The sequence below is a fragment of the Oncorhynchus keta genome, chromosome 28 (assembly GCF_023373465.1).
Source record: "Oncorhynchus keta strain PuntledgeMale-10-30-2019 chromosome 28, Oket_V2, whole genome shotgun sequence".
Taxonomy (NCBI): Eukaryota; Metazoa; Chordata; class Actinopteri; order Salmoniformes; family Salmonidae; genus Oncorhynchus; species Oncorhynchus keta.
This window is the reverse complement of record NC_068448.1, coordinates 25,131,255-25,142,495: the sequence shown is the minus strand read 5'-3', so window position 1 is coordinate 25,142,495 and position 11,241 is coordinate 25,131,255. Positions and strand designations below refer to the sequence as shown.

General features: G+C 42.2%; 1 protein-coding gene across 6 annotated transcripts in view; it reads left to right on the top strand.

The window, feature by feature from the left end:
- Nucleotides 1-337: 337 nt before the first annotated feature.
- LOC118360904 (signal peptide, CUB and EGF-like domain-containing protein 3) overlaps nucleotides 338-11,241 on the top strand; it is a 139,957-nt gene continuing 129,053 nt past the window's right edge. For 5 of the 6 annotated variants that reach the window (XM_052485201.1, XM_052485200.1, XM_052485199.1 and 2 more), the window contains exon 1: nucleotides 338-682. In XM_052485201.1, the coding sequence (XP_052341161.1) occupies nucleotides 577-682 (106 nt within the window). In that variant the 5' untranslated portion in view covers nucleotides 338-576. The remainder of the gene's footprint in view (nucleotides 683-11,241) is intronic. The other variant, XM_052485196.1, reaches the window with a different exon arrangement.

Genomic DNA, 11,241 nt, shown 5'->3' with positions numbered 1-11,241 from the left:
GGTTTTCATTTTATTTCTTCCGTACCGCTCTTTTTCCTTGTCTGTGGGGAAAGTGTCCAAGTTGGTTGTGGTGTGGCGCGCGGTCCATAGATTGCACCCAGAGTTTGACCTTTCTCCTCCATGACAACCCACGACTTCGTTCCAACCAGCAGCTGATTGTAAATTCCGGCAGAAAAATAAATACTTGCAAGTAGTTGGAGAAAGAGCGAGTGCGCGTGTGGGAGAGCGAGAGCAGGAGCAATGCGCGGATCCTCATCTCTCCACCCCTTTCCTCCTCTCTGCCTCACTCCATCTCTCTCAAACGTCCCTCTGCCTCTCTCTTATATTGAAATTGGTCTGGGTCGAACAGGATCACAGAACACCGCTTCTCTATTGCTGCACATTGTCGGGCATTCCGCAAAACCCGATCACTTGAAACACAATAAGCAGACACAAAGGAAAGGACATAGTACCACAATATATTTTTAAAGGTAGAACACGTTTTTCTTATAAAAAAAAATACCGTCCGTTTGTGCGTGTTAAGCGTTGTAAAGTAGGTGTTTAACTATAACAGTCCAACTACAGTATAAAATAGCCATGCATTTGCACATTATAATGCGCGCTAGCATTGGATTAGTCGGTTTCTGTCTGCTTGCCTTTGTCCAACAGCCAGCTCGCGCTTCAGGAGGCAAATCCACTCAAGGTAAGTTTTCCCATCAAAATACCTTTATTTCTCCAGGCTTTATCTTTCAGACCCTGGGGAGCAGCTATGGTTATTTAGTGCAGATTTCATTACCTCAATCCGCTGTGCATTGTGAATTTGTAAGCTAATGCCTGACCATTGAGTTACAAATTAGTTAATGTTTTAAAGATTACACACACACACACACCAATAAATTCAGCATCTCACAATAAAATATAAAAAAACAAAGTATGCCTCATTAATCCTATTCAGCATTATATTATATTTAATGAACAGGCACACTGGTAAGCAAATTGAAAACTATTTTAGAAGGCTGATGCAGAATATGTTTATGTATTAAGTACCTAGGAAATTCCACTCTGTTTAAATATTGTTTTGCACTGGCATGTGTCCTGAGATCAGGAAATCATTTATTCTGTTGCATGCCCAGACTATATTTGTCTCCCCATGATGGTTAAGCTACTGCTGCACTTTTCTGAGACTGGCACAAAAGTGGCAAATGAACCTGTTTTATAGGTCTGATCCAAAACCGTGAATCAATGTTTAAATCCCCCTAACACTCCCATTCTCTCACCATGGAGATACACTGGCGACACTTCAAACAACAACAGTGTGAACAGAACAGGTTTGTTGAGAACTTCAAGAACAGAATAGTTGTTAATGAAAGAGAGAGACCATCAAGGTGTATTTATCACTACCAAGCCAAGTATTTGAAAATCCTCTGTAACACTCACATGGAGCAGCAGGGCTCTCCCTAGTCTCTCTGTCAAAGCCTCCACTGAGCTAGGCTACAGTACTGCACCCAGGATGCTTTCATGTCCTGCCTCCTCTGTTTGATTCATACACAGGTTGTGCCTCAAGGCTTTAAGGTGAAAAACTCAAAATCCTCATTGAGCACTCAGACTAAAGATGTTTGATGATTTTGAGGATTAGGGTAATGAAAGTCAATGAAAATGCGAGCACGATGCAGATCACAGGACAACACTTTACTTGCAGTTATAAGTCATCCATCCACACAATAAAAGGGTTGAAATAAGTTGCTGCCTAGGTGCTGTTTTCTTGCCTATTTACTATTTTCCCTCTTCTGTCTGTTTCTCTCTTTAAATAATAAGAATAATACAAATATGCTTACTCATGTCAATCTGTAGCAACCAGATCTATATATGCCAGGGACAGAGCACAGTGTGTGTGTGTGTGCAAGCCTCAGCAGCTTTGATTATGTTTGGTTATGTTTCACACACAGATAGACACAAAAAGACATCCCTCGGCAAGGAGTGTGTGTGTGTGTGTGTGTGTGTGTGTGTGTGTGTGTGTGTGTGTGTGTGTGTGTGTGTGTGTGTGTGTGTGTGTGTGTGTGTGTGTGTGTGTGTGTGTGTGTGTGTGTGTGTGTGTGTGTGTGTGTGTGTGTGTGTGTGTGTGTATTTAGCATCCTGGGTGGTCGGCCCCCACTTGTGAGAAAACCGAATATTTACATTTTGCAATTATAACTACTTTTTTCGAACTTAATTTCCCACAACATCGATTACACACTTGCTTGTCATGTGGAATGTTACCAGAACAGTGTCATCACTCAGTAATGGCATGCACCTGTTTGTAGCCTAAGTGACATAGCCTGGCAGAGAATGGACTCTATGAATACAGAAGTCTTAAGAGTGCGAGGATAGTCTATGAATAATGTGCAGTTAGTAATATTTGTATGGCTTTTTATCTTTAGACATCTATAAGATGGAGAGATGAGATGGAGAAGGGGAGATGAAATGATGAGATGAGAGAGGGCGAAAGATTGAGGGAGTGGGAGAGAGATGCGATTGAGAGGAGAGAGGAGAGAAAGAAAGAGGGAGAGAGAGATGAGATCGAGAGGAGAGAGGAGAGAAAGAAAGAGAGAGAGGGAGAGAGAGAGATGAGATCGAGAGGAGAGAAAGAAAGAGAGAGAGAGAGAGAGAGAGAGAGAGAGAGAGAGAGAGAGAGAGAGAGATGAGATCGAGAGGAGAGATGAGAAAGAGAGAGACAGAGGAGAGATGAGAAAGAGAGATTTGTATGTTGTCTACCTCACTTGCTTTGGCAATGTTAACACATGTTTCCCATGCCAATAAAGCCCCTTGAATTGAATTGAATTGAATTGAGAGATGAGATCGAGAGGAGAGAAAGAAAGAGAGAGAGGGAGAGAGATGAGATCGAGAGGAGAGATGAGAAAGAGAGAGACAGAGGAGAGATAAGAAAGAGAGAGAGACAGGAGATCGAGAGGAGAGAGGAGAGATGAGAAAGAGAGAGAGACAGATACTAGATCAATAAAAGGTACAATTTGTCAGGTCAATATTGATTCAACAAAGATGTTGGTGACAAGCCCCTTTGTCCTTCATCAAATTAACTAAGGAATATTGTGGAGGATATGGTGAAGAACAGGTAGAAAAAGAGGAAGATGAAGAAGGGAAATTAGACTGGTTAGAGGTGCTGGTGGAGAGAGAGAAAGTGAGCGAGAAAGGAAAAAGGACAATAGTGAAGGGCCTCGGACAAGGCAAATCACTGAGCCTTTGAGCTAACCTCAAGTCGGAAGTTCCTGGCTAGCTAATACAGCGCCAAGGCAACCGTTGGTGAGGTCCTGACATGCTGTGGTGCGGTGCAGAGCGTTGGCTGTGTTGGTGTAACCTTTGCTCCTGGGCCCGAGGGTCTCTCTGGAAGGCAGGGCTCCTACTGCAGCCAGGGAGGGAGCCAGAGGCAGCAGCCCTCAGCCCTGAGCCACAATGTGGGAACCAACCAGCCCTGGCCTGGAGGTAGCGACTCAGCAAAATGAGGCCCAAGTGGAGCGAGGGAGGGAGGCCAAGAAGTGGTGTGTCTTCCACAAAGAATGGGATGGAAGGAAGGCCAGAGGTCCCCCCCCCCCTTTTGCTTTTATCCCTCCTCTTCTTTGTTTGCTTTGTCTTCTGTTTCTTTCCTTTATACTAAATTAATTAGTCATGTCTGATTCCACCGTCTGCCATAGGCTATGGCTGTGTGTGTGTGTTACAGGCATGCACAAGCTCTATTTAATGGGGCTCCTATTCCTCATTTTGTTATCCTCTAGTTGTAAATCATTAAATCTGTCTGGTCCTCATACATTCTCTGTCGTGGAAGGTGAAGATGTTAATAGATTTGCACTGCTTTTCTTAGCAAATATTGCAGGCATTCACCTGTGAAAGTCAAAGCTGTACAATTAATGAAGATGTCAAATACCGACATCTCTTGTGATCTCTTGGTAATGGTTCCTGGTAACCACATATGAAGCCACATGAAAATATCTGTTTAAATGGTGCTTTTCTTCCTGCTCAGCTTTCTGGGCTTGGAGCACCCTAAGAACACCACAGAAGAAGAATGCAACTATTGTGGAGACAACATTCTATTCTCTGTGATCATCGTGGACCATGGCCAGTCCTTTCCCTCTTTGGCACACATCTCATCACATTCACACTTAGGTGCTGTCTGTGAGCATTCATTAGTCTAGACAGCCATGGTATTTGTTGTGCTATTACAGTATTGTTATCTACTCACAGAGTTGATATGTGCCTTAAAGCATACTGATGTCAAAGTCCCTTTCAGTTTGCCAAGGTATTAGGGATTCAGGGGTTTTGGCATATCTATTTGGCAGTCAGAATACTTTTTCTTTATTATTTACTCAATATAGCCCCAGGTCACATATTCAAATGGGTGTATGAAATTACATTTACATCTCTTAAGATATTTGCTGCTGTTGTGTACGTTTTTCTCTTTGCTGTCTCTTTTCTTCTTCCTAATCAATACATCACGGTCGTCATGGAAGCCTGTCAGCGTCATTGATCTTCATGAGTGGTGAGTAGACAATCAATTTAGCTGTGCTTTACCACTCTGAGAATGGATATTGGGATACGACCTGCCTGAGAAGTGGTGCTCCAATACCCCTGTACATGTTGTTACAGAGCAGCTGAGTGAAAGGAGGGAGATCATAATCTCTGCAGTGGTTGAGTGGTTGAAACCATTGATAACAGTTCCGTCCAAGACAAATATACAGTCTGAATAGTGAACATGGCTTTGATCTTTAAGGACATGTGGTGGTGATGACGTTAGGACAAGCATAGATCTGATATTGGTCTAGTTTGCATATTGATATACACTGAGTGTACAAATATTAAACCACCTACTCTTTCCATGACATAGACTAACCAGGTGAATCCAGGTGAAAGCTATGTTCCCTCATTGATGTCACCTGTTAAATCCATTTCAACCCGTGTACATGAAGGGGAGAAGAAAGGTTAAAGAAGGATTTTTAAGCCTTGAGACAATTGATACATGGATTGTGTATGTGTGCCATTCATGGGCAAGACAAAATATGTAAGTGCCGGTCTGGACTAGGGCTGTCTGGACTAGGCCTGTCTGGACTAGGTCTGTCTGGACTAGGGCTGTCTGGACTAGGGCTGTCTGGACTAGGGCTGTCTGGACTAGGGCTGTCTGGACTAGGGCTGTCTGGACTAGGGCCATCTGGACTAGGGCTGTCTGGACTAGGACTGTCTGGACTAGGGCTGTCTGGACTAGGGCTGTCTGGACTAGGTCTGTCTGGACTAGGACTGTCTGGACTAGGGCTGTCTGGACTAGGTCTGTCTGGACGAGGGCTGTCTGGACTAGGGCTGTCTGGACTAGGGCTGTCTGGACTATGTCTGTCTGGACTAGGGCTGTCTGGACTATGGCTGTCTGGACTAGGTCTGTCTGGACTAGGGCTGTCTGGACTATGTCTGTCTGGACTATGTCTGTCTGGACTAGGGCTGTCTGGACTATGGCTGTCTGGACTAGGTCTGTCTGGACTAGGTCTGTCTGGACTAGGGCTGTCTGGACTAGATCTGTCTGGACTAGGGCTGTCTGGACTAGGGCTGTTGCGGTCCTTTTACCATGAGTCATGACCGCAGTAAAATTCCACAAGACCATTGAGTCAAGGTAATCTCCTGTTATGCACTCTGGACATGCTTTGGTAATACCCAACTTGCTAACAACCATCAGGTTCTAATGGCCTGGTACTCAGGGCTCTATTGTCCCTCGATCACGTCCTAATGGCCTGGTACTCAGGGCTCTATTGTCCCTCCATCAGGTCCTAATGGCATGGTACTCAGGCTAACAACCATCAGGTTCTAATGGCCTGGTACTCAGGGCTCTATTGTCCCTCGATCACGTCCTAATGGCCTGTTACTCAGGGCTCTATTGTCCCTCCATCAGGTTCTAATGGCCTGGTACTCAGGGCTCTATTGTCCCTCCATCACGTCCTAATGGCCTGGTACTCAGGGCTCTATTGTCCATCCATCAGGTCCTAATGCCATGGTACTCAGGCTAACAACCATCAGGATCTAATGGCCTGGTACTCAGGGCTCTATTGTCCCTCCATCAGGTCCTAATGACCTGTTACTCAGGGCTCTATTGTCCCTCCATTAGGTCCTAATGGCCTGGTACTCAGGGCTCTATTGTCCCTCCATTAGCTCCTAATGTGTATGTGACAAATAAAATTTGATTTGATTTGATTTGAATGGCCTGGTACTCAGGGCTCTATTGTCCCTCCATTACGCATCTCATTAAAACATAAAACAAAACTGATTTAAAACAGATTATCTCACCACTATGCATTTCCATCTCCTCTCTCTACTTTATTCCTTTCTCGAGCCCGCAGAGTGGCTGCCAACACTTTAGTTAAATATTTTTTTGTTGTGAAAACATGTTAGTGTCGATGTTCCCGAACAGATTTCACTTCGTTTCCCAAATGAAGCACTGGGTAGCTGCAACAACAAGGTTTGAGAGCCCATGACATACAGAGTTTGGGGGGAATATCACCTGTCGCGCAGGGAGATAATGCTCCTCAAACTGTGGTTGATGCATGGAGTGAAATAAGTGTTTTTATATTTATTTCTCAGCTGCTCATATTAAGCACATGCTCCACTACTGTATAAAACCGAAGTAGCCTACCTGGTAAAAATGGACCAGCAGAAAGTGTGCAGCCTCCATTTGCTATTGGAGTGCATGCAGATGACATGTACTTTTCCCCCTGCCCGGTTCCTGCCCATTTGATAATGGGCCATTCTAAATCAAAACTTTCACATACAGTACCATTCAAAAGTTTGGACACACCTACTCATTCAAGGGTTTTTCTTTATTTTTTAAAAACTATTTTCTATATTGTAGAATAATAGTGAAGACATCATAACAATGAAATGACATATGGAATCATATAGTAACCAAAAAAGAGTTAAACAAATCATTGGCATTCTCTCAACCAGTTTCACCTTAAATGCTTTTCCAACAGTCTTGAAGGAGTTCCCACATATGCTGAGCATTTGTTGGCTGGTATTCCTTCACTGTGTGGTCCATCTCATCCCAAACCATCTCAATTGGGTTGAGTTCAGGTGATTTTGGAGGCCAGGTAATCTGATGCAGCACTCCATCACTCTCCTTCTTGGTGAAATAGTCCTTTCACATCCTGGTGGTGTGTTGGGTCATTGTACTGTTGAATAACAAATTGTACTCCCACTAAGCACAAACCAGATGGGATGGCGTATCACTGCAGAATGTTGCGGTAGCCACGCTGGTTAAGTGTACCTTGAATTCTAAATAAATCACAAACAGTGTCACCAGCAAAGCACCCTCACGCCATCACACCTCCTCCTCCATGCTTTGCGGTGGGAACTACACATGCAGAGATCATCCATTCACCTACTCTGGGTCTCACAAAGGCAAGGTGATTGGAACCAAAAATGTCAAATTTGGACTAATCAGAAAAAAGGACAAATTTCCACCAGCCTAATGTCAATTGCTCATGTTTGGTCACTCTGATGAACGTATCCTCTGCAGCAGAGGTAACTCTGGGTCTTCCTTTCATGTGGTGGTCCTCATGAGAGACAGTTTCATCATAGCACTTGATGGTTTTTGAGACTGCACTTGAAGAAACTTTGACAGTTCTTGACATTTTCCTGATTGACTGACCTTCATGTCTTAAAGTAATGACGGACTGTCATTTATCTTTGCTTATTTGAGCTGTTCTTGCCATAATATGGACCTGGTCTTTTACCACCCCTACCTTGTCACAACACAAATGACTCAAATGCAAATTAGAAGGAAAGAAATTCCACAAATGACCTTTTAACAAGGCACAACTGTTAATTGAAATGTATTACACATGACTACATTATGAAACTAGTGGAGAGAATGCCAAGAGTGTGCAAAGCTGTCATCAAGGCAAAGGGTGGCTTTTGAAGAATCTCAAATATAAAATATATTTTGATTTGTTTAACACATCTTTGGTTACTATATGATTCCATGTGTGTTTTTTCATAGTTTTCACTATTAGTCTAATCAAATCAAATCAAAGTTTATTTGTCACGTGTGCTGAATACAACAGGTAGACCTTACAGTGAAATGCTTACTTACAGGCTCCAATAGTGTAAAAAAAGGTATTAGGTGAACAATAGGTAAGTAAAGAAATAAAAACAACAGTAAAAAGACAGTGAAAAATAACAGTAACGAGGCTATATACAGTAGCGAGGCTATATACAGTAGCGAGGCTATAACAGTAACGAGGCTATATACAGTAGCGAGGCTATAACAGTAACGAGGCTATATACAGTAGCGAGGCTATATACAGTAGAGAGGCTATAACAGTAACGAGGCTATAACAGTAACGAGGCTATATACAGTAGCGAGGCTATATACAGTAGCGAGGCTATATACAGTAGCGAGGCTATATACAGTAGCGAGGCTTATACAGTAGTGAGACTATAACAGTAACGAGGCTATATACAGTAGCGAGGCTATAACAGTAACGAGGCTATATACAGTAGCGAGGCTATATACAGTAGCGAGGCTATAACAGTAGCGAGGCTATATACAGTAGCGAGGCTATATACAGTAGCGAGGCTATAACAGTAGCGAGGCTATAACAGTAACGAGGCTATATACAGTAGCGAGGCTATATACAATAGCGAGGCTATAACAGTAACGAGGCTATATACAGTAGCGAGGCTATATACAGTAGCGAGGCTATATACAGTAGCGAGGCTATAACAGTAACGAGGCTATATACAGTAGCGAGGCTATATACAGTAGCGAGGCTATAACAGTAACGAGGCTATATACAGTAGCGAGGCTATATACAGTAATGAGGCTATAACAGTAGCGAGGCTATATACAGTAGCGAGGCTATAAAAGTAGCGAGGCTACATACAGTAGCAAGGCTATAACAGTAACGAGGCTATATACAGTAGCGAGGCTATAAAAGTAGCGAGGCTACATACAGTAGCAAGGCTATAACAGTAACGAGGCTATATACAGTAGCGAGGCTATAAAAGTAGCAAGGCTATAACAGTAACGAGGCTATATACAGTAGCGAGGCTATAAAAGTAGCAAGGCTATAACAGTAACGAGGCTATATACAGTAGCGAGGCTATAAAAGTAGCAAGGCTATAACAGTAACGAGGTTATATACAGTAGCGAGGCTATAAAAGTAGCGAGGCTACATACAGACACTGGTTAGTCAGGCTGATTGAGGTAGTATGTATATGTAGATATGGTTAAAGTGACTATGCATATATGATGAACAGAGAGTACAATGTAGAAAATAGTACAAATAAAGATCAACTCTGAAATTAATAGGTGTGTCCAAACTTTTGACTGTTACTGTATTAGTAAAGACAAGATTCAATTGAGAATAGTATGATGGGTGAAAATATGATCCCTTGATGAGAGGCCAGCTGTGCAGCCAGAGGCAAGGAACAGAGCCCAAGCTCTTTTTGCTACTTTCTCAAACCATCAATAGCCTATTGTCACATCATGCAGCCCATATATTTTTTTGAGTTCTAAGACATTCTAAATGTTGTATCATTCACAACCAAAGTTGCCAAATAACTTTAAATTGACCTGTTTCAAATGATCACTTCTACGCTCAACATAACCATTTCATATGTGCACTCGCTCCAGAATGGTAAAAAATATCCTTTATTTTTTATTCAGTTAAGTTCAATTATGTTCTTCTTCCTATAAAATCAGATAAAATAAAACAAGGGCACGGGACTTATAAGCATACATTGTCTGCTAAATTAACAAGCCTACAGCCTATGGCATGGAGCAGAGCGAGATAACAACTCATATTCTATTCCTCTGAAATAGATTTTTGTCATATCATGTTTCTTCAGACCTGACAAAATAAATCAAGTATTTATTGTGATGGTGTATATTAAATGTATTTATTATACGTTTTTAAGTGTATATGTTCCAAAGGCACACATCAGTGGCTTGTATGCAGCTTGTATGTGTGGAGACCTTGGAGATGCTAAACGTGTTTATGTTAATTTATGGTCAATTACCTTGAGACCGGCAGTCTTTTGATAATAACCGTCTGACAAAATTTCATGACCGCCAAAGCTCTAGTCTGGAACGAACCAAATCTGATCCAAACATAGACATCTATGATTGGTTAAGATTTGGTCCGGACTGGACTAAAAAACCAATGTGCACCAAAAAAAAGACGTTAGCGTCGGTCCAAGCTTACTGAGGTGTAGCCTACAGTGTTCCCTGAAATAGAATTTTAGGAATGCCCGTCTATTTGGTAAGCCTACCATTTGTAAAACAACAAAAAAAGACGTCCGTACAGGACCAAAATAAGATGTCCAAAAGACATTAGCTTGTGCTTATTAGGGTGTAGCACCCATGTCAGCCTCAATGGAATTTTATGAATGCTTATCCATGTGGCCCATTCCTCCTGACAGAGCTAGTGTAACTGAGTCAGGCTAAGGTGTGTGTAAACTTCCGACTTCAACTGTGTATTTAAAATAATATTTATTTATAAAAAAATATATTTTGGGGATTGGAAATGATGCAGACAATTTCAATTGATAGAAGCCCCAATCTATTTGCAATAAAAAAATAAGAAAATAAAACCAAATAATTGTCATACATTTTATCTCCTACAGAATAGGCTACAGAAAAAGCCACATACTCTTTATACCATATCCTACACAGTATCTGCTACATCATTTATGTTAGATCATTTTTGGACTAAACGTTGGTGGACATCACAGCAATGTGTCTCTCCAACAGCACCCTGGAAAGGCGTGCTGGGAACGGACAATCAAAATATTTGTCTTTGACAAAGTGGGCATTGCTTATCACAGGGCGGCATCAACGCTCACCTAAAAAGCCCATATGCCACTGGTTGAGAGAAATTGCCATTGTTTTTGGGCAGAATTATGTGAGGTTTTATGTGTGGTTGTTGGAGGTGTGTCTTGGTCAGTTTAGCTCAGAAAATGCCGCCCTCGTTAATCTGCCGCATAATCCTGCCTAATGAGTGGGACTGCCATGATCTTTATTGTCTATGATGCTATTGTTTCTAAGTTTCTCTTTGACAGAGGTTCTGGAGGGGCATAGTGTAGGCAAAGCATGGTAGAAAACAACACAGTCTGTCACGCTCTGACCTTAGAGAGCCTTTTTATGTCTCTATTTGGTTTGGTCAGGGTGTGATTTGGGTGGGCATTCTATGTACTGTTTTCTATGTTTTTGTATTTCTATGTTTTGGCCGGGTATGG